At 42.3% G+C, this 24285-nt stretch overlaps 1 protein-coding gene across 1 annotated transcript; it reads right to left on the reverse strand.

The window, feature by feature from the left end:
• Positions 1-619: 619 nt before the first annotated feature.
• On the reverse strand, positions 620-24285 carry PODN (podocan). The gene is made up of 11 exons (XM_066556049.1): positions 24125-24285; positions 20524-20768; positions 18927-19020; positions 17210-17274; positions 13023-13132; positions 10636-10792; positions 9117-9232; positions 6622-7279; positions 4187-4335; positions 2362-2569; positions 620-1307 (listed from the first exon to the last, which is right to left on the reverse strand). Exons 2-10 carry the CDS (start codon positions 20761-20763, stop codon positions 2395-2397), a joined length of 1764 nt encoding a protein of 587 aa, XP_066412146.1. The 5' UTR covers positions 20764-20768; positions 24125-24285; the 3' UTR covers positions 620-1307; positions 2362-2394.

A 24285-nucleotide genomic window follows, 5' to 3' on the forward strand; every position in this document is an offset into this window, starting at 1 on the left:
TTGTCTAAGGTAGGGAACAACAGCTTGAAATTACTGTCATGAGCTATGGGAAACCAAAGGGAGAGTGTGGAACTAGATCTCCAGCAGGAAAACAGCTGGTAAAAAATTAAGCCAACTGTGTTTCCAAGTCAATCCTGGAATGCAGTATGCAAAACAACATGTGTTCAATCAGAAATCCTCAAAAGAAAAGACCATTTTGTCAAGCAGATTAGCTGCCTCAGATGTAGGACATTATAAGCAACTGAGAAACTTGTACCTCTGTAGGTCTTCTTTTCCTTGGTTTCTTATTTTCTGATTCCAACAGGAGCTGACAACACTCAACATCATAAAATAGGGGAAGCTTTAAGGGAGTATGACAGCAAGCACTGTCTCCAGACTTGAACTAAACAAATTTCTTTTGATATTTAATGGTTTTCTCCTAAGACAGCCCACACTCACTAATCTCTTTTCCCCCATTAGTCTCACTCCTGCCTCTGGGTGGGAATGAGAGGCACTGTGGAAAATTCTACCACAACCATTAAACTCCATCCTGCCACTCCATCTTCTGATCACACCTTCAGAGACATTCACCCAACTGCCCCATGGGCAAACAACAGCAAGACAGAAACTTTACCAAAGCTCTGGAAGGCAGACATTTTATATATGTATTTATATATATATATATTCACAAGAGCATTGTTTTATCTTAAAACCTTTCTAAAACAGGAATATACTGCAGGTTTTGGCAGTAGAGATAAAATATTACGGGATCCAGCCTTATTTTGTTTTTCTCATCCAAATATACACATTGTTATAACAGAGAAATAATTGCATCCAGAATTATTACTGCTGCTTGATGACCAAAATGCCTCATACACTGCTCTGCACTTGAAACTACTGCAGATATTCATCTGCCCTGGCCAAGAACAGCTTCTTTTGGGTGGAGGAAAAGAAAAGAGGCATAAACATGGTTCACTTAAAATGCAGTGACAAAAATGGCATTTGAAGGCCTGTGTTCAAAACAGTCCCATATTGTTATTACAGATGGAAACAGTGAGGGAAGAGAAACAGAAGAAACAAAAGCCAGCTTTTGTGAGTTCCAGAGCAATCCCTTATGATCCTGGGTCTTGTATAAGATGATTTGGAAGCTTTGGAAAGGCATTCAGGGTCTCTCCCTGAATAAGGCACTGAAACACACTGTCTTCCATGAGCCTGGCCCAGTGCCACGACAGTTTCTGCATAATTCATTGCACGTTTTGCTAAGTGTTCTCTGGATATCTATATAGATGTATACACATAGACATATATGTACTTTTCCATATGTTTTCCTGCAAAACAGAAAAATAAAATAAGTTATATAATGGAATACAGAATTCAGAATAAGACAAACATAGTACCTGTTGACATATCACACGTGTCCCAAAGCTAAACCAGAGAGGCATTGATTTTGAATGTACCCTAAGTCTGTAGATAGAAATTATTTCTTGTTTAACAAAGTTTTCATATACCTCAGCCAGTAGGGCTAATGTTTGACTTCCCAAGTACCTTCTGCCCTTTTCAAGCCCCATCATCTTTTAAGCTTATTAGCACTATTCCTAGCAATTCCTTGTGTCATTCTCAGTGACAAAATGTTGATTAGGGACAAAACTATTTTTTCGCCACTCTTAGGTCTCCAGAAGCAAAGAGCAATCCTGAACCTCATCATCTTTGAACATAAGATGCTTAGGAGATGCAGTAAATAGATCACTATTCTTATGAAAAGAAAGGATATTCTTCAAATATCTTTGTCCCTGTATCTTTTTTTCCTGCAGTTGAAAAGAGATTCAAGTAGAGATGCTATTCTTTCCATAAGAAATACACTAAGTATAGCATTATTTTTCTCCTCTAGTGGTCAGCGATTTAAATACTGCTTGAGACAGAATTTGTAACCTAATGACACATTTAACAAAGACCAATGGGTCTACTCTTACTTTAATTTGTCATCTATTTTCACCTCATGTCTTCTGCATCAGCAAGCTCCACACTTTGTTCTTTGTTTTCCTTTTGAAGTAATTGCTCAAAGGTATCATGAAATACCTTTGCATCTTTTGTTATCATAATTAGTGAACAAGGACCTGCATCTTTAACTACTGTGCCTATAAACAAAAGCCAATAAGAACAGTCCATTAAGAAGATTGATTAAACAGATATATACTGTTTCATTTTACAAAATATTGTATTTTCCCTTTTTGATTTGTGATTCCCAGTCATGCTTTAGTGGAAGTCTTTAAGTTCAGGGTTCAGACACTCACTTGTTATGCTTCAATCATGTGTGTAAATTGGAATTATTTACACAGGAGTCTGAAAACTGGGGCCTTAATTTAACTCAACTACAGCTGTTACCTCCCACACGATGGGATTGTGTGAATTCACATTTTATCTCAGTTCTTCTTCCTCTTCCTCTTCCTCATCTTCCATTTCCTCTTCTGAGTCGTCCTTATTCTTTGAACTGTTGCTGAATTCAAGGTTCCCTTCAATATCCAGTACCTGTAAGTGCTTCAGGTTTTGGAAGGTACTTTCTTTCAGTGCTCCAACTGCAATCTTATTAAACCTTAAACAAACAAAAAAGCACCCTTGTTAAAATAAACCCGTTTTTATATACAACACAGAAATTAGGGGACTAAGAAGAAACCATTCTGCAGCTACTCTATACTAACCCAAGTTACTCTAAGTTTACACTGACTCACAACAGCACTCTAGAAGTGCTGACTCCTCTGGATGAGGAAAGAAAAAAAATCATAATATTGGAATTCCTCCCCCACAAATTCTTTCTCTTGCTATTCTCCTTTCTCCTTCCCAGAGAGGAAAAGCATCTGCCTAACAGCCCATATTTTAAACTATAACTGATTTTTCAAAAAATTCTGTGTCATTCCTTGACAGTTTAATTCTTCACCCACTAAACGCAAAACAAAGTAACCCTTTAAACACAAAGCAGTCATTTTTCAGCTGTTATTTGCAGTTCCAGGAATACAAATAAACTAATCTGCAGTTTATGAACCTGTCACATATACTGCTCTGTTACTTTTGAACATGCCTAGAATTGTATTCTGTGTAATATTCCAAATGTATATTATTGTTTCACAACACTGCAGTGATTAATGGCCTCCCATTAAAAATACGACTGAGCTTGGGTGGAGTTGCCTCCTGAATATGTTAGCAAAACTGTTTTGCAAATTCCTTTTTTCTTTATATAGAAATATAGAATGTGGCATGTGGTTTCTGGTTCACATCCAAGCATTCACTAAAATCTCATAAATGTGAGCAGCTGAATAGACAGACTGCTCTAATTTACACCAGACTTTGTAATTTTATTTGCTTGGTATGGAATCATTCATCCATAAAGGTATGCTCCAGAACTATTCAGAACTACAGGGCAGTTTAGCTGCATATAGTCAAAATAAGACCATATTTAGTCTTCTGCAGCCTAGACTTTCTGAACACAGCCCTTGGATCAGCTTAATCATATATTAAGGAATTCATAAATTACTTCTAAATAATATTTTCAATAATATTCCACCAGATTAGAACTGAATATATTACAGGGACAGATTCCCTTAGTGTGCTATAAATCTCTGCTTCAGTCAGTTGTTACTGTGAGTTTACATTACGTGTAAAAAAAGGTCAGTATCTGTCATCTACAAAAACAAAGTCCTCATCCAACTGACAGAGTGGGAAAGAACCCAGCAAAGCCCCTAAACTGGGTTACGTAACTGTCACAGTTGTAACTTGTCACTTGTTTCTGACAAAGCTACCCAGGGAATGCACACAACTCCAAGATTACTCACACACACCTCACTGGAGGGGGATTTTGTCAAAATCCAGGGCCAACAGACACAGGCAAAGCTGCACTTGTACAAGGGGACAGTAAACTTTTGGCTCACAGCTGAATATTGGAATATGACATCGTGTTAAACATTAATTGCCCAGAATTACTGGCATGCCCAATCCATTCTAATAAGCATAGAAAAGACAAGCTCTCTAAAAAGAGTTTATTATGTGTATCCATGTTGTTTCTGAGCAGATAAATATAGTTTTGTCACATATCAGTATAAACCAAATATGCTTGTTCAGAAAACAAGGATTTTAAATACTTTCTAAAAAGTAAGCAATTATAAAGTAGATGAAGAAGGAAAAAATCTTGTGTGTTGAAGTGGAAGCTTGACCTTACCTGAGGTAAATCCCCTTTATTTTGGGTGTAGATTCAAAAGCATTCTCTGAAACCGTTGTGATCTTGTTGTTCTGGAGATACAGATATTCCAGAGATTCTGGCAGGCCTAATGGAATAGATGTCAGCTGGTTGCCAGCCATGTCTAGTGACTGTAAGGAAGAGACAACAAGGGGTCAAATAACTGAATTTAAATATTAGAAACACACCAGAAAGAGATTTAATTTTGAAGTTATATTTATTATAGAATAAACTCATTTAATCTACCTCTAATTTGCAGCAAGGTAAGTGTGGCCAAGACAATTCTAGTCTCTTACACTCCTATTGAGCATCCTGATTTCACATGATATGTCATGCTGGTTTGTTTCAGAGTTCCAACATTTCTTTATCTGTGTCCCCAGGCATTAGCCCATGTCTGTTTAAGTAAATTAAAAACAGGCTGGGTTTCAGATATGCAGGAGAATTCCTTGGCATCTGCTACTGCAAACACTTTGCTGGCTGAGGATGGTGATAGGTACAGTTACACATAAAACCATCTGGAAATATTCTAACATGGAGAATGTATGAAGACAGCAGGACTAAAGGTCATGGTTGTTTCTCAGATTAATTTTTTGTGAGAGAATGGATCAATAGAAATGTTTTGTTATCCTGTATTGTAGTATTTTCATAGCACCAACCTGACACTATTTACCCACTACTCAAAGCCACACTTCTGCAAACAATTGTCCTCATTCCAGTGTTTTTATTCCTCACATAATGCCAGTCTGGAAAACAATTATCATAGAACCATTGAATTGTTTAGGTTGGAAAAAAGCTTTAAGATCATTGACTCCAACTGTTAACCCAGTACTGCCAAGTCCATTATGTAAATGTCTTGCTTTGCAGTTGCAGATTTCCATGGAAACAGTGTGGACTGAAGTATTTACTAAGTATATGCATGATCAGGATCTTTATGGATGGTTATTTGCCAAATTCACTCCAGTGCAACAACTCAGAAACCAACTGCACAGTTAAGCACTTAATGATAAAAAAGATTCACCTGGAAACAACCAACAAGAATTAATGCTGTTCCAAAGAAAAGCAACAGCCAAAAATGCCCCATTAGTCCAGCAGAACTTTAAGTCTGTGCTGTTATCTGAACCCTGTTTAGTGGGAGTGGGGTTTGCTGTGGGGATGGCCAATGGTTGAGTCAGCAACACCTCTGGCTTTACATCGACTGCAAGGAAGGGAGAGTAGAACAAAAGTTCCACATAATTGTCAATCTGGACCTTTGAGAAGGAAAGCTCATCATTCCAACCAGCAATCCAGCTACCCAGCAGGGATCATGACCCATTTTTGTTTGAAAATAAAACAACCTACATTTTATTAAGGTACTGCAGAAAAGCAATCCCAGCCGTCTGTAATTTTCAATGGCATCTTCCTTCCAGGCTGCTTTGCATATTAAATATATTTGCTCACACATGTATCAGTGTGGCACCAAACAAATGTAAAAGGTATTATTAAAGCCAGGGACCAAATCTGCAGCTGATGCAAACAGCTCTGCAGACACTGTTGCTGCATTGCTGATTGACATTAACTGAGAAACAAGCTATTGGTTATTCCCAGACACAACAGAAAGGGAAAAGTTCCTACAGATTAATGTCAGGATTGTCTGAAAACACACTGGGGGCCAGTGTGACATATGCTGCATGTCCTTATCCCTGATCTGCTCTGAGATGTGCACACTTTGCTGTGCAGTGACCTGACCATATCCCCCCTCCGTGGCTGCTGTATGACACGGGCAATACCTTTCACTGCAGGAAAGGGGCCCTTGCCGAAAAGGAAATGCAGACAAATCCTTCAGCCGGCGTAACAATTCTGAAAGGTCATTTTGCTCAGCACAAATGTGACTGTTCCTGCCTGCCTTATGGTTTGTGTTTAACTTTCTCCAACAATTAAGCAAATGAGAAGACTGCTGATTGAATCCAGACTCCGAGCTGCTCCCCAGGTGCCTTAGCCAGCTGAGCTGCTAAATCCTACAGCTTGGCTTGTCTGACTATAAGCTGATGTGGGGGCTTTGAGAATTAAGAGTGTTTTTGTTTATGCATTCCTTCCTCCTGCTGTCTCTATTCAGAGCTGATTTTAAATCTTTTGGGAGACAAGCTATTTGAAAGGCCTAATGTCAGTTTTAATTACAACATTCACCAATGTTTTTCTGAAAAATATAGGACACTGTCAGGATTCAGACACAAAGCTGGACTGGCCAGCAGTGGAAGGTACCCACCTCTGGCACAATAGCACATCATTTCTACTCTAGAAACAGAGTGTGTAGCACTTACAATGCAACCCCAAAACACGAGGACCAAGCACATTTGGTATTGGTGCTACATAATTTGATTTAGGCAGACAGATGAGGATATCAGCATCACTAAAACAATTAGAGAAGGTGGTGTTTCTACCTGAAGACTGCTGAGTTCTCTCCATGCTCTTGAATAAATTGAATTTACTTTCAGTTTATTGTTGCTCAAATATAGTTCCCTCAGTTTTGTCATCCCAGACAAAGTCCCTTTTGGGATGATGCTTATCTCGTTCTCCTTCAGCTTTAGAACCTGCAAGTTCTTTGGGAAGCCAAAAGGCACTGTGTGGAGATTGTTTCCAGAAAGATCCAGGGACTTCAGTTGCCGCAGTTTACGGAAGGCCTCTCGATGGATCTGGGGACTTGTGAGCTTGTTGTAGCTCAGGTTCAGCTCTTCAAGGAAGTAAGTGGTAGCAAAGTCATTCCTGTTGATCTCTGAGATCTGGTTATGAAGGATCATCAGTGTCTTCACTCGCCGGGGCAGCCCGCTGGGGATCCTTTCCAGCATGTTATTGTACAGGTGGACAGTGTGCAGCTTCTTTAAGCCATGGAAGGCTGAGGGGTGAATACCTCGGGCTTTCAATTTGTTATTGTGGAGCAGAAGGTACTCCAGGTTCTTAATTTGGGTCAAGACATCTCTGTCAATCACCTTAATTGCATTCTTCTCCAGGTGGAGGAGGACGATGTTTCGAGGTAAACCACTTGGGATTTGGGAGAGGTTATTGCTGGACAAATCCAGATATTCAAGACTAGACAATTTCCTTGGGAAAGCAGGAAAGAAAACATTTTGATTCTGCAAGGTGAAACAATAACCAACTTGCTCAAAGATTTGCTTTAGAGCCTTTTTACCCAGGACAGCTCCCGCTACTGACTGCCCTTTTCGGACTTGTGATTTGAGTGATGTGGACACCAAAACAGGGAGCTCCCATATTGCCATAAGGAATTGGGACTTGGCACTGCCACTGCTCCCCAGCCACACCAACAAGAGAACATGCCAGAGTCCACTGACACCCAAACTGCCACAGAGCTGAGGCCTGAGATAAGTTTTGCAGTCCCAGACAGCAATGTATGAGCAATTTTGGTGAACAAATACCACAAGGAAGATGCTATGGGACCTCCACCAGAACACAGAGTTTAGCTCTCAGTTTCACAGAAACAAAGCCTGAGCATGAGTAATTTCTGTCTCTCTCAAAGTATTTGCTGAAAGTGAAAGGCAGGTCTGCTTTCTAGATGATGAAATGTTACTTTTATGAAAAGCAGAAATGCTAACTTAGTGTCCTAGGCTAAGGTAGTGAACTTCTCATGACCCTCCAGTATTATGGAAGTGAGTCAGGGCTAGAGCTGCTTTGTGTAAGCTACTGAATCTGGATTCCACGGTCTCAGTTGAAGCTAAATTAAATCCTCAGACCAGCCACTTATACCAACTGGATATGGATCAATGGTTGTTCCACAGCCAGGACTGAGGAACCCTGTATTCCCTTGTATTTCACGTCAGTTTCTCAGCTCAAATTAGAGTTTTAATCTACTTGACACAACATAACCCATTGCAGATGACCAGAGAGTTTTCAGGAAACAGGAAGACTAATGTGTTACAGACATTACTTACTGGTTACTACACTGCTGTTCCAGCTATCCAAGCATGCTCTGAATAAACAAATATAATCCTTAGGTAAAATGCTTCACTGCTGCCATTTGTAAGGTTTCCCCAGGATGGGAATACCTTAACAGAAATTACATGTCGAACATGACCTGGAGGTGGACTCAACACAGATATAGTAAACTACTAAGAGAGGTTTCTGGGCATGGAAAATGGAAAAGGAAAGCACATTTTGTTATATTTTTGTGTCTGGAGATCAGGAGGGTTTACAGAACTAAATTATGGGCAGGACCGATTGTGTGGTCTGGATTTTCAGGTAGAACAAAGACAGCATTCGGTGCAAGCAGAGAAAAAAAAATGTTAAATTTCTGAAGTGCTAAGTCCCAGGCTAAATCTAGGACAGCCAAATGCTATTTCTGTTGCACCAGTTGGTAGCAAAGCTTTTGCAGCCATCTGGCTCTTGGGCAGCACCACTGCATCCCTGCCTGCTCCAGCAACCACCTGCACTGGGATACACCTGGGCATGGGGAATTCACAGCTCTGTGTGTGGGGCTGCTTTCAAGCCACCTTCACAGAAACACACAAGTGCCTCCAGTGAAGATGAAGGTCTGGCTTTAATGCCCAGTGAAGTGCCCTAGAAACTGGAAAGTCCCAGGTAACCTCACTTTTGACTGTTTTGGCAGAGCAGAGAGTAGCTTTCGGTGTTGTTCTAGGTGGCTGTTCCTAGAAGGGATTTAGTACCTGGTGTGACTGGGTCTGTGGCAGGCAGGGAATGGTGCAGTCTAATGTTCAGTGTTCTGTCTTTTATATAAAACAATTCTGCAACCACTCACCCAGACCTTTGCTCTTGAATGGCAGCATCTGCATCTAAGCAGTGAAATGCATAACATACCCAGCTTTGAATAACTTTACTTTCTACTGTGTCCTTTGTTCAGTAGATGCACGACTGTCCCAGAGGGGGCAGACAGACACAGAGGTACACAGTGCACTCTCAGTCTCACCAGAAAGTTTCGTTGTCCATTCCCTCATTGGACAAGTAGTTATTCTGCAAATACAGCTCCCGCAGCCCGGCAAGCTCGCTGAAGGCTCCTTTGGGAATCTTCTCCAGCTTGTTGCTCTAGAGTCACCAGAAGCACAAAGCACAGGATTTGGCATGAATCAACACAACATTTGGGTTCTGTTCAACTAGCAGGGGCAATTAAACTTCAGAAGGGCTAGACATGAAATACTTAAGGAGCTTTATAACGGACCAGATTCATTTGTCAACTTAAATAAAGTAGAAACCAACACAGACAAATTTGGCTGTCTCAATAAATAGTAAAAGAAAAAATCACATCTTAAGTATACCTGTCAGAAATTTTTGGTCCACTTTTGGCTGCCTCTCATTTCCCATTGTCCTGTTTTTTCCCAGTCAAAATATCAAGGTAAATGTTACTACTGACAGATGGTGCACTTGCAAATAAAACACTCCTTTCTCTGCTCATCTCCTCTGTCCTTAACACAACTGGGGAGAGCAGGGGAGGAGACAAGTTCAAAGAGTAATCCTCACAGTGTGAGACCCCTTTGGGAAATAATGATTATCTGTAAGTGTTGAAAAAATTCAGGGGACAAATACTTTGGAGAGAAATTCCAGCAATTTAAAGTAAAGTTGCGTTTACTTTTCTTCAAGCTGGAGGAGCCTGTTCTCTCGAAGACTTTAGCAGGAATTCTGGTGAAACCTTCAAGGGAAAAGAGAGCTGGGAGGCAGCACAGAGCTGCCTCAGCCCAGGGCTGATAACAGACTCCAGCCTCTGCACGTCCAAAGAGCTGTCAACACTCAGAGCAGGCAGACCCAGGACTCCCCACCACTGTGGCTCTCCCATTGCTGAGGCTCAGATCTCCAGCTCAGACATGATGAAGTGTTTTTATCAGAATCAGATGACATGCAATCAAAAATGCTGGAGAGTAGTTAACAGCACAGCTCTGCTATTGCACTATGGCTAGAGGAGTTGCAGTAATAAAGAATGCCTAATCCAAACTGCATTGCCAGCTCAGTAGCAAGCAGCAGCCACTGGTGCTGGGAAAGCAGAGGTCTGTGTGAAATGAGTCAGTGAGCAAAGCCAGTACAGAGTGGGTAAGCAGCTGTCAGGACAAGTGGCATTAGTGGCAAACTTACCTGGGAGGTCATGGAGACATGGCCTGTTCTAATATGTATTAATATTGTTTTATGCAGGGAGGAGACCAACAATGCAACCACACAGGGATTTACAGTCCAATTTCTGTGTTTGATTCTGCAAACACAGAAAGGCATTTCTGCCCCCTGTGAGCGTTCTGGTGATTTGCAAAAACACACTATTGCTCATGGACAAAAAAGGAAGGAGATGGGGACAGCTACTGATGAGAATACAACAGGCAAGCCTTAAAGTGGGCCTGGGGATGTTTCCAGAGCCACTGGGATGTCTTGGCCCTGTGGTGTGAAACCCACACAAACACAGTCCTTTGTCACAATCCTAAAGGATTACAAAACGTTGTTGCCATTACCTGTAAGTGTAATTTATATAGTGCTGGAGGGAGATTCTTTGGAACATACTTCAAGAAATTGCTGGACATGATGAGTATCTCCACATTATTAGAGCCATTGAACATATTATCAGGTAACCCAGCATCTGAAAGTTTGTTGTTATGAAGATACACAGATCTGTTGGAAGGAAGCAAAAGATGAAGTTCAACAGATAGGGAGATCTGGAGTTTTTGTTTACTGAGAGAAAGCTTAGTTTAAAACTTAATTTCAATATTTTCTTCTTTTCTTGAGATAATTAGATTTGTTTTTAAAATGTACTTTTTAATTTAGCAAGGGATACAGATGCAAAACCAAATGGTCAGCCCCAACATTCTCTGAAAGTTATGTCTATTCAAAATCCAAACCTGCACATGAATACAAATTTCACAAGTGGCCTTAACTTCTTTACAAGAAACTGAGTGCAAGCCTGGGACTTTGCAGTACTTAGAAACACAGAATGCCAGTGTGGGGGCCTCACTCAGAGGGTTAGAATTCATCTCTTTTTAACAGATACAGCCCTACCTTTAACTTCTATTTGGAATTGAGTCTGGACTGCTTGGGCTTACAAAATCAGCCTGGAGGTCTCATAAGAAAGGACCATCTCAACCCTCCATTCTTTCTGCTCCCGTGAAGGCTGGAAACACCCCAGGAAACAGTTTCGCTCCTACTCCTAGAACTCAGAATAGGATACTGACAGAAAGACATTGACTCAGTCTGGCAGACTTTTCTCTTTTCTATGCTTTGGTTTCTAATGAGCCATTGGGATCCAGAGACAGAGTTTCTTACTTTTCCTTTGCCCTTCTTCCTTTCAACCTTTAATACTCACCAAATAGTTTCTCCAAACAGATTTTCAGAAACTGATTCATCCTTACACAGGTTTCAATTCTGTACAAAGCAATGTACCTCTATGAAGTTATTCCTCCTTTTCACTGGCTTAACTGCTAAATTAATTCATTTTACTTCTTTTTAACAGAAGAAATTATAGGCTTTTAGTGACTTTGATTACCTCATCCTTTCCTGTGGTTACCCCCAGATGCAGCAGGCAGCTAAATTTGTAGAGAGAGGTTAAAACTGCAAAAGTGTCAAGTGAGCTTTTTGAACTTGTTCTTGGATTCTCTACCAGTAGCAGAGAACTTGGCAACATCCTTCTGGAAGGAAGGAAAGGCTCAGTATGGAAATACAATTGTGTGATCCCACACTCCAGGGAGTTCAGAGCTACACTGGAAGTATTGTTTACCCTGCATGGTCAGCTGTACTTTTAACTCACAAATATTTGCCTTTCTGAAAAACTTACTCTCCAAATAATCAGTCTGAAATCATGAACTCTGCTGGGGGCAAAAAAACAACTGAAACAACTGTGTTGGGATTTTATATGAGTAACCTTGGAAATCAATTAGCTCTTGTTCTGATTAAAATTTGTGTTGATATAGAAGAGTGTGAAAATCACTTCAGAAGAGTCAGTAATTTTAATATGGAATCAAAAGACGGCAGCATCTCAACCTGAGATTAAGGAGGAAAACATGGATAAATCCAGCTTCTTTCATCATGAGATATCACCAGAAATCTGTGAGTGACTCAGCCCTTTCAGCTTCCAAGAGCCCAAGAGACTAAAGGCCCAGGAAGTGCAGAGCAGCTCCAGCTGTCAATGAATTCAGTGGGAATGGAAAGTTCTTCAATTCATCACAAGACTGGGCTGTAGGGGCTCAGCTGGGTCAGCTGTAATTAACTGCTTCAAACCTGGCTGCACAAATTGCTCCCAACAGTCTGGGAGTCTTTGCAGGATCTGCCTGGTGCAGTGTGTGGATGCTGCAGATTACTCAAAACCCCTTCAGCAAAGCCCACAGCTCACAGGAGGTGTCCTGGGTGCCTCTGGGTTTGACATGGATGTGCTGCTATCAGTTCAGATGAGAAAATCACAGCCTGAACCTAGCAGAGACCTTGGCAGCAGATGTGGAGTATGAACCCCTTCTGAATGTGCTGAGGTGCTTACCTTGAATAGAACTGAGTTATACTGCACTCAGTACTGCCCTCTCCACCTGATTTTACTTTTAAAAATGAACAGACTGTAATAAAACTAGAGATTTTTAGACAGCTAATCTCCATTTTGAGAAACTTAATTGTTCTTTTCAACTCAAATACACAAATAAAATGGGGACAACTTCATTTGATATTTGCAGAAGTGTCTGGCAGCTAGCAAAAGCCCTTGGAATGTGTTTGTTTGATTTTTCATGCTAAGAATAACAAACAGCTTCTTTCCAAAAACACAAGTAGGCAATAATATAGTTTAGCCAGATATTTTCTTATCACCCACCAACTGCATCCAAGCAGTGGCAGAACACCAGTATTGTTTTACTTCCCAGTCCCTTACCTCAAGTTTGGTTTCTGTCCAAATGTGAGCCCATAAATCTTAGTGAGATAATTGGCTGCAAAATCTGCACTGATCAAGGTATTTGGTAGGAATTTTGGAGCCACTGTTAGCTGTAAAAGAAATATACAGGGGAGTTCCAATGAAATGTAGCAACTGTTTTAACCAAGTATTAGAGCAGCAGCAAAACACTTTCAAATTTATCTTTCCTAAACAGGCAAAGATAAATTAAATTGAATGTAGATTTCATGAACAAAAACAAATTGTCCTCACTCACTAATCTCTCCAGGAAGGAGACAGACTTTTGCTCTAAGATATGAAAATGTTTGTTTTGGTTGGAAGGGTCCTGTCTCTTTTTGGTGGAAGAAATCAAGAAATTGTTATTCAGAGAGCAAACACTTTGCTTATTATTCTTCCTAATTCCTCAGTCTGCTGTGCCAAAAGAACTCGAGCCCCCCTCACAGTGACCTAGTGCTCATTCTCCTACCAAAGCGTGTTGTGGAGGGGAGGTGTCACTTCACACCTCTGCCCCACTGCAGCCATTTATGCTGATCTCTGCAGGGGGGATTCCCAAAGAACCAGGACACTTCTGAGCCAAATGATGGAATATTGAATGGCACTTCAAAGCAAAGGGCACAGCAATACCTTGTTCAATAAACAAGTGATGCATCAGGAAGTACAGAAAGGCCCTGTCCTCAAAACTTTATAGCTGACAACAGGTATAGGACTGAATGTGTTGCTCTTGTTGCTGCTTTTATCAGTTATTTTAAAAGCTAACCCTAGAAACACTTGCATCTGAACAAATTGGTGGGGTAAAAAGCAATGATCAAAAAAAGCTCAGTTTTAGAGAGCATCCAGGTAATACAATATCCAGGTTCACTGAGTGGCTGTTAATAACAAAGTCATTCACCCACAAACCAAGAATACAGCTTACAATCCAGGCTGGATGGAGGGCAGTCTTCTGGCAAGCACACACCCAGAAGCTTTATGTATCAAGATAAAGCCCTTGGGAAACAATTTTTTACCACAATGCTGTGAGACAATGGACTGCAGTCAGCAGGTGCAGCCACCCTGGTTACAGGTGTTCACTGCAGTACTAATGAGACCACTCTGTTTTATGTGCACTCCAAAGGCAGATACTGAATTCTTTGAGACCAGGATGGGAGACTGGGGCAATGGAAGGGATTTTCCTTCTAGCCTGAAGTTCATGGAATCTGTAATCTTCCTCACAGTTCTGTTGTGTGAAACAGAACCTTGTCCTTTTAGCCTACAAAGCACAGCAAGACTCACATAATGATAAACCATATTTTTCAAACTTTTATTACCATAAAACTGCAGTGTGTTATGAATAATAGTGTAAAACCAAAAATATCTAAGATATGAACACTGTGTGAAAGAAGAGACACTTTATTGGAGAACTGCCTAACCCAAGCCTTAAACTATGTATTTATCTAAAGGCTGCCTACGCCCCTCTCTACTGGTAAGTCAAGAGTGCATTGATGAACTCCATCCATGAACTTCCAATTTACTGGACTCATAAAACAGTCTTTTCAAAAAAGAATACATTATTTACTGGTTTTCATTTTCAGCTGTTCCAAAACTTCCATCTTTAGCCTGTCTTAAACATTTGTGTGTCACAAACACACAAAAAGATCTTTCCCACAAATCACACTCCTATCAGCATTTCCAGATGGTTTGTGAGCACTGGAATGAGCCATTCTGCATATTCCTGCAGTTGCTCTTGGCTTTGGTGGTAATCTCTCACCTCCTGATCTGGGAGATATGATTGCTGGGTGCTGGATAAAAGCACTCATCTCTGACTGAGAAGGTCTGACAGTGCCTCAGAAAGAAATAAGTCTCTGCCATGATGTAACACTGACAATTCAGACACAGGAAACAAGACTTAATCATTTTCATACACAGTGGTACATTAAAGCTTTTCTCCAGTCAATTAGGTCATAACTTTTGTACAAAGCAAAGGGCATGGCTCAGACATGTGAAATGAGAGACATAAGAACCACAAGAAAGAGGAAAGAGAAAAAGATGTTTAATCCAAAAAGAGTTTTCACTTGCTCAGGATTTTGCTTTGGCATTTCAGCACTTGGTCATGAGACCGATTTTCACTGATTACCTTCTTGAAGGATTCATGCCAGATTGTTTTAAGTGTTAGCAAAAATAAAGTTGACTTGAATAGCTTTGTCTGATTTATTGCCTAACAAGAAGCAATCTGTCATTTCTCCTACTGCAATTTTCTTTCAACTTTCCTGCTGCACCTTCCTTTCCTTATGACAGAGTGTTTCTCCACTGTTAACTAATGAATTCAGAAGGTAAATACAAAAGTCATTACCAGATTTGAATTGCTCGGATTTTTCTTGCTTGGATGAAGCTTTGATAAAACCAGAAGTGCTGGATTGAGGTGAATCCCATATCACTTTGAGGATATGGGGAAATGTAAACCTTCTGTCACCAAAATCACCTGCTTATAGTCAATCATGACAGCTCAGGATCTAGTCTATCATTTGGTGGAACAATTTCTCTCATTAACAAGGTTTACTGTGCACTCTGTTTGAGAGATACAAAACACAAGAGTGGGGTGAAAAATTAAAAAGGAAACTACCATCCTACTGCATCCACTCTTTACTTGAAGTACTTGTTACTCACAGGCCACAGAAGGCTTTTAGTCTCTTGCATTTCTTTTCTCTGACCAACTGTGCCACTTTAATGAAAGATGATTTAGCTACATCTGATGGGATCACAATGTAAGATGAAGCAGCATTAAGATAATCCATAAAACAAGAAGCAAACTACCAGCAAATCCCTGCTCTCCTCCAGACACCACAGTAACTTGATCCCCAGTGTTTCCTGCTGCAGAGGAGATGCAGTCTGAAGCCAATCTGGTTTGTCCTGGCTTGTGATTTATAAAGAAATGTGTTATTTTTGTGGGTCCACAACTTCTCACTGTAACTACTTGTGACATTCGCTGATGTTTGCAATTTCTTTTGGGATTCTTTTCTCTCTGCAGCAAAGCCAGAAAAACCAAACACTTTGTTTTGTTACACAGGGAAAATCAGAGTGCTAGGTTCTGGAATATTAGTCACAGTCTGGCTTGTTCCTTTTTATGGAGTTATTAACTGCCAAGATTGTTACATGGAAATGGTGCTTGAAAGAGAGAAAAGAACACAATGTTACTGTACTAGGAATGGGTTCTATTCTCAATCACTCCATACAGAAATGTATGGAGTGATTCTGGATGTGTCTTGGCCTAACTGAAACCTGAATGTGGTCACATGTATTTAATCAGAACATCAAATGGTCCCAGATTTTAAGAGGATAATAAAATATATATACAGACATGCAGAGAGAGAGAGGGTGGGATGGAAAGGCAGGATTTCTGTAGACAAAGAAGCTCTGCCTGATGTTTTAACTTATATTTTTCTGTGGATCCTAATTTCTTCTGTAGCAAATACTTGTGGACAACCACTGGGGATAAAAGAAGCCATAACAGGAACCACCCAGATGCAAGGGTATATGAGAAGCTATTTCATTTCCTAGCTTTGGCAGGAAAGATGTGCTTCTGTCAATACATCCAACCTGGGCCACAATAGGAAAGCAGCTGGAATCTTCTCCATTAAAAGAAGAAATTCAACTCCTATCACTGCAGCTAAAAGAATCAATTAATGACTGGCACAGTTTCACTGTGTGGGGGTATCCTCCCCATATCCAACCTAATAAGAATGGGTGTCAGGGAAAAAGGCATTTTTCACAGATCTTCATGGTTCAAACACAGGCAGTAGGATGTGTTTGTTCACAATTTTTTCAACCAGCCTCATCTGGTAAGGCAGAATTTCATATCATTACCCACATAACAGGCAGGAACCAAATCTGCATGCAGCTGACCCAAAGCCTACTGAAGGCAGTGGTAATTTATGCATGCAGGGGCTTTCTGTACCTCCCTACACAAGGGAATCTTTTCACCAGGTACACAAATAAACAAATGTTCAAAATATACCTGCATGTGTAGCCTCTAAATTTCACATACTGTTTTGACCTTAGATGAACCTGCATTAAAATATCATTTTAGCACAGTTTTACTTATGTAATATATACATTTTAAAAGAATTGACAACTTGCTCATTTAATTTTCAGAACCCAATTAGAAAAGAGCTCTGAAAGGCTTCAGAGTCTCTTACCTTATTGTTTGCCAGGTACAGGTAATTCAGGTTCTCCAGATGCTCAAATGCTTCCTCTGGCAACCCTTAAAAACAGGAATAACTAATCAGTGACATCAGCACCCTACTGCTTTTCTGAGTGAAAATACCACAGGGTAGCTTTCCCTCTCAGTATCTTCCATGTGAGATTGAAACACTTTTTATAGCCACTGAAACAATCTGATTCAGATCTATTGGTGTCTCTTTTAATTGGGAAAAGCAAAAAACAAACCCACAAATCAAATCAAACAATACACACTTGTTAAGAGCAGTGGAGGACTATTTAAAATCCTGATCACACAAGGATTGTGGCCAAGGCCACTGGCAGGTGTCAGGTACAGAGCTGTGCAGACCTGCTCTTATGGCTGATTGTCAGTGCTTGCAGCAACCACAGTCTGAGAACCTTCTCCTGTAATTTGCATAAGATTCTGCAAATCTTTTTTCTTGCAAGGATATAATCTGAGGTTGCTTAGTGATCAGATCAACCTGATGAATGACTATATTGCTAAAATAACCTGCATGTCACAACCCTTCTCTTACTCTTCAGTAAGAGAAGGTATCCAAACAGTAACCAGCTCAGAGAGCTGGTGAAACCTGAATGTGGTCACATGTATTTAATCAGAACATCAAATGGTCCCAGATTTTAAGAGGATTCACAATTCAGGTATCCAAACAGTAACCAGCTCCGAGAGCTGCTCCAACTCAGGGCTTAGCCTCCCCCAGTAATGATTAATTTTCAACTGAGTCACTCCACATCCAGCTGGTGACACAAGCACAACTGCTGTCACAATGGAAAGCCTGCAAGAAACACTTTCACCTGGCACTTGTCAAAGGCAAAGCTATTTTCCATGTCCAAACACGTTGGAAACTCAGGGCTGCACTGAAGCTTGTGAAAGAAAACATGAAGGCCCAAAGGTAAAGTGTCAAATGCTGGATATAATAAGCACAGCTTTCCCTGTGCTATGTAAGATTGCTGTGCCTTGGGGCCCATGTATCATATGCCCACATTCTCAATAAATTTTGTTCACTGTAATTTCAGTAAAGATAAAAAGAGCATTCAGATCAAGTGGGTGACACATCAATTAATAATAATTACATCTTTTGTATCCCTATCCTCCTCTCTTACTGTTTACTCCAATTTCTCCGTTTCTTTTAGTTTCCTCACTAAACCCCTTGTGAAGTTTCTCTAATAAGCATGAGACTGAACAAGCAAAACCTGCCTACAAAAATCAAAATGGTTTGAGAAGGGTCGAAATGTCCTTATTTGCAATATACATATAAATTCATACCAAATTTGACAAGGACAAAACTGGACCAAACTGCCCAGCCCGACTAGACTGAACTAAACAAGGTCATTCAGGAGGAAATCATTCAGCATGTGGACGTTTCTGGTTCTCAAGTGCATTGCATGGAAGTGCCTGTGGGAGCAGAGGGAGTTTCCTGGATGAGGAGATCTCACGCCACAGTACACGAGCTGCTGCCAGGTCTCCTCCACTGCTTCAGCAGGGCTGCATTCCTCCACACTGAGTATTGTGCTTCAGATGATAAAGTGTCTCCATGCTCTGTGAGATGGCCAGAGGAGTGAGGCTCACAGCAAACCAAGCAATCCATCACCCTGGCTTTCCTTATCAGCTGTCACTGGCCTCATTGCATAAGCTGCTGCTCTGGAGGCACAGGCTCTGTCTACCCCGTGGCTCACCTTTTGAAGTTAGCCTGTTGTTTTGCAAATTGAGAGTTTCCAGTCTATAAAGACGAGCAAGCTCTTCTGGAAAGATTTCTTCTATTTGGTTATTCTAAGAAAATGGAGAGTATTAATCATCAACAAAGTAATCCAAAAAGGATCCCAGTAAACCCAGACTGTGAACTTCAACAAAATCTGGAAGTGAACCCACCATGTCAAATCCCTGTCAAGACTTTTCTCATAATGAGCCAAATTCAGATCTCAAACCAAAAACATCCAAACCCAGGAGCATTTGAAAGCCTGACTTCTGCTCATCCCCAGGAATATCCAGCTTATGCACCAGCAGCACACAGAGTGTGATTATGCCTGGAAAGGCCCACAGTCCATCTGCCACAGCCAAACCTTGTAGCTGCAGCAAAGCATTTGTTACAAGGTTGGCAGGGTGGATTTCCAAGCTTATGGCTTCTGTTATTCATGGGTTGTTTTAAAATCCACTGGTCACAGGCAGGGAGCAACAAACCAGGCTCACTTGCACTGGTTGTGCTGTCAGGGGTGACTGCCATCAGATTCTCATTAACATGCTGATTAACATTCCAGCCATTAATGAGTGGTTCTGGCTTCAGCATCCAGGGGATCAGTCGAGGCCCCACTGTCCTGGAAGCCAGGCCAGTGCACAGAAAGTGACAGCTGTGGCTCCAAAAAGCTTCTTTTGGTAGCAGAGGCAGGAGCCATGGCTAACACACGCCTGGGACAGATCTGCTGAGGAAGGTGCCAGCTTATATTACAGTTTTTCTAACTGAAAATCTCTAAACAAAATCTGCATTTCATCCATTGGACAGAATTGACAGATGGGAGCAATAGACCAAAAGCAGTTGGTGAAGGGCCAGGCATTGAAAACTTCAAGCACTGCCATTGCTCCAAGGAGGCACAGCCACAGGGCTGGCATGCTCTGGCCCTTCAGGTGTCAGAGCAGGGAAAGGACACCTGCCCAAATGCTGGTCACAGGAATCAAGTAACTAAGAGCAGAGCATAGAAACCTGCTGACAGTCTAGGACATCCTGATTCTTCTTCCTGAAGCTGGAATCTCACATCTTATATGACCTTTTCATGGCAAGACATGAGGTGTCTGGAGCACGACCACTTGCTGTAGGCGTGACATGGCATGATGGGCGGCACTGGCCATGTCACACCTGCTCCTTGCTGAGTCCATGTGCTGCAGGGAGAGGGGGGACAGTGGAGGACATGGGCTGGCCCTGCCTCTGGACTGGCTCACTGTGTCTGAACTAACACACCGTGCTGCCCAAAGAATTCTCTGCCATTTAGCCCATCTTCTTCAAAGACACCTCAAAATGGAAGGGCACCACCAGAAATTTGGGTTGGCCAAAGGAGAAACAAGAAATTGTTAGCTTGGAGAAAAATTCTTCTCCTGGAGCTGAGAGAGAATGTGGAGCTGTTTTTCCCTTCCCTGGATGTGAGGGGAGAGCATGCCGATAACCAGGAGCGGGGCCTGCTGCACCTGCTGCTCCCGCCGGAAGCCGAGAAGGGACTGAGGGAAGGAGTCGGGGTTCAGGGCCGGAATGAGGGCACGGTGGGGGACGATGGATCGCGCCCTTACCTGCAGGGAGAGGTGGTTGGTCAGCTCGGGCAGCAGCAGCGGGAATTCCTTGAGGTCGATGCCGCCGCAGTCCACGACGCCCTCCTGGGTGCAGCCGCAGTCGCGGGGGCAGGCGGGGCCGGGCCCGGGCCGCCGCCGCTCCGGGCCGCCCTCGGCGAAGTCGCTGTCGGCGGCGCAGCCCAGGGCCAGCAGCGCCGGCAGCCCCAGCAGCGCCAGCAGCGCCCGGCCGCCGGCGGGCATCGCCCCTGCGGGCCGGACAGCGGGTCAGCCCCGCGGGGCAGCGCCCGGCCCAGCCCCGCCGCCCGGCCCGGCCGAGCCAGCCCCGCCGCCGCCCTCCCGCTCTCCCGGGGCGCCCTCGCGGCCCCTCAAGGCATTTTGTGGACTGCGCTGCCCAACCAGTGGGTCCCGGTACAGCCGGCGGCCCGGCAGCGTTCCCCGCACCGGCCCCGACTCCCCGAGATATTTATTGCTTTTTTCACATTGAGAAACGCCAGATGATCCCCCAGATGTAGGGAAGAGGTTATGCAATGTTAGTTCAATGTGGCTGTCTGTCGTACCGTTCCTCAGAGTTTTCCATAGGAAGAAACTCTTCTCGTTATTTAAACATAGAGGCTGGTCAGGAGTGATTCTCAGAGGGGCTGTTACACGTGCATTGAACAATAACAAAACCTTGCAGCTACTGAAAACAGAACGGGCTTCCTATGGATTTTGGACAGTGCTGATCTGAACCTAAAACACTTGGCTAATGTTCAGCTTTTATCTTTCTGGCAGCAGGTTAAAATAATCCAAACAGAAGTTGATTATCTACTGGAGCAGCCAGCTGGCCCTAACCCAGCCCCCTCGGTCCCACTTGCTGCCCTTCTCAGATTTCATACATAAAGGTTTGCAGTCAGAGCTGGTTATGGCTTGCCATTTATCCTCTCAGCTATTTTTTCACAGAAGGATTTGACAGCAATGAGAAAGACTTAGGCTGATCTTTTAGGTGAAAAGGCACAATGGATTCACGACCTTATCAAATAAATACTCTCTTCACCTCTGCTAACCCAGATTCCTTCTTTGCATCAGAAACAAGAACTCCACAGAACCAGACTGGCAGCTGTCAGAACTGTGTCTCCATTTACATCATTCACAAGTCTTTGCAGCTTTGCACCAGGAGCTCTCACAGAGAGCTTGGATGCTTGGGAAGCATTGGAGACATCCTGCTCTCAGTCACAGCCATTAAAGACTTAAGTAATTTTTTTAAACACTGACTTGTACTTGAAGAAATGGGAGCAAGAGGGGCTACAGGGCAGAGCATCCCAAAACATGGATGCTGGTTTTGCTTTAGTCCTGTCTTTGCTACAAACATGCTGGGTGGGTGATTTTAAGCATTTATCATTGTGTGCTTGATCTCTCTTTCCCCTATTCCACTACTTTACAGCTTCCATATCTGTAATAGCTGAATATAATGAAATTCATCTCTTTTATAGAACTTTCCTTGTGTGGCAGATATTAACACTGAGACCAAAACTGGCCATATGAGTATGCCAACAGTAGATTAGTAAAATCCTTAGTATTTGGTGACCTAATCTCAGAAAATATTTCAGAAATCTCAGAGAAAATAATCTCAGAAAGTATTTCAGATCTGTAAGAAAGTATTTTTCCTACATAAGAGCTCACCCTTACAGATACTTGCCAAAGAAACTATAGGCAGAAAACCTTGCATATACAGGTCTCAATCAGATCTGCTGTAACAGTATCAACACTGTTCCCATAGCACAGTTACACTGTGGTTTTTCTTGGGCTCTCTACCTTTGCAAAATGCTGCTTTTCTACATCTGTTGCTCAAAAGATGTTAGAAAATTAACATGAAATATTCTATCTATTGCACACTAAGACTTTGGGGCAATCTCACCCCCTCATCAATATGCAAGTGTCTGCTACAATGCCTTTGGAGGGACTGCTGCTCTAGCACAGGGAGACACTTTGGATAGAGGAACATCTGTATACATCTGGAGTGCAGGCAGTAAAACCAGGCATGATGGTGATTTTATTTTAGTTCAAAGAAAGGCTGAAGTAACTCACTCCACTTCTACTCATTCCCATGGGCCTGATTCAAAGCCTTGTTAAGAAAGCTTCTAAAGGAATAGCTCAAAACCCACCAGAAAGAGTCAGTCCCCTTCCCTTGCTGTAGGTGGGCTTTGGAGCAGGTCCTGCCACCCAAAGACTGAAGTGACACTGAAACCAGCTCAGAGGTTTCTGTGGCTGCATCTTTCTGATACCTGCACTTCAGCGCCTCACAGCACAGGACTGCCACAAAAGACACAGTCTCAAGAGGTAAACTGAAGTTTCAGGAGTTACTGAATGCCTCTCAGTGATTACAGTGCTCCCAATAAACAACAGAATCACTTTCAAAATATCTCATCTCTGTTACCTATCATTCCCCACACACATTCCCACAGGACACACACACACACAGAGGGAAAAACATTCACTGAAGGAGAAGATTCTCCTTCAAAATCAACAGGTTAACTGAATTTGTTACACTGAGTATCCTTGCTAAAAGCTGCAGCTGAAAGGGAGGCTGCTGCTGCAGAATGTCTGACAAGCCAGCTTTAAAAAAAAATAGAAAAACTCACCTTTGCTGTCAGAAATGAGATGAATGGAGAAGAACATTTCTCTTGCCCCCACAGGCTCTCTCAGCTCATGCCATGTCAGTAACATGCACTGAGCTCAGAGTGAGTCTCCCCTTTCCAAGCCAGATCCTTTCCAGATGTGAGAAGCAGAACTGGAGAGAGAAACAGGCAACCCTCTACCAGTGAGAGCTTCCTGCACTTCCCAGCGAAATCAGAGAGGAATTTTCCAAAGTCACCATATAGGAAAATGTGAGTAGGAAAGAGGAAGCAGCTATGGCCTGAATATAAAGACTTGGGAAATAAACAATCTCCCATTACTTTTGTCAGCACAGTTTGTAAGATCTGTGAGTGAAGCCAAGAGCCAGCATGCAGGAATTGGCAGAAGAGAGGCAGAGACAGTGTGTGTGCTTCTGCATTTCACTGCAGGACACTGGAGCTGCACCGTTACCACATCTTTGAGTTTAGCTGCATTCAACCCAAATCTGAATTCCAGGTGGGAATGTCCTCCCATTCTCTGGGGGTCTGGTTCAAATTAGCTAGGAACAGATAGATCAGCAGTTTTTCCTGCATTTTATCTCCTTCCCCTTTAACTCTCTCTCCTTTTCAACACATTAACTGATCTTTGGGGACCAGGGATCAATAGGCTGAAAATACAAATGTCTAACAGGCAAAGTCCCCAGTGTGCTGTGACACCCCATCCACTCAATCTCTTCTTTATCTTCTATGCCCTGCATTACAGCAGTAACATCAGAACTTTCCACCACTTACACACACACACACAGACACAGATACTCAGCCCAGAAGCCTCACATTTCTTATTTCCCCATTCTTGGTGAAAGAACAGGAAGATATATTTGCTAACTGTATGCTCAAAGTGCAGCAATACTCCCAAGAAAGCAACACAGCTTTTTTTCCCTGACAGCAGTTACTATATTAAATATAAAGCCACCTGTTTTGTGAGTGCCCTGCAGTGCTCCATACAGTACCTCCACAAAACCTGCAGAAGCTCTGTCCTCACCAACAACACGACCTTCTTGCTGAATTCCAAAGAAGGGACACTGATTCTTTCCTCTCCACTCCAGCTGAACTGAAGTCTAAAGCAATTAAGTTATTTCCTCCCTCTCTTCATCCAGGCTTATATCAACTG

The sequence above is a fragment of the Molothrus aeneus genome, chromosome 9, assembly GCF_037042795.1.
Source record: "Molothrus aeneus isolate 106 chromosome 9, BPBGC_Maene_1.0, whole genome shotgun sequence".
NCBI lineage: Eukaryota > Metazoa > Chordata > Aves > Passeriformes > Icteridae > Molothrus > Molothrus aeneus.

Bases quoted from the DNA above. Each gene is read 5' to 3' on its own strand.
- PODN (XM_066556049.1), bottom strand. From the start codon at position 20,763: ATGCCCGCCGGCGGCCGGGCGCTGCTGGCGCTGCTGGGGCTGCCGGCG. The intron at 19,021-20,523 runs GTAAGGGCGCGA...CCATTTTCTTAG, and splicing joins CCAACCACCTCTCCCTGCAG to AATAACCAAATAGAAGAAAT. The intron at 10,793-13,022 runs GTAAGGGACTGG...TCCTTCCAACAG, and splicing joins GGACAGAAACCAAACTTGAG to ATCTGTGTATCTTCATAACA.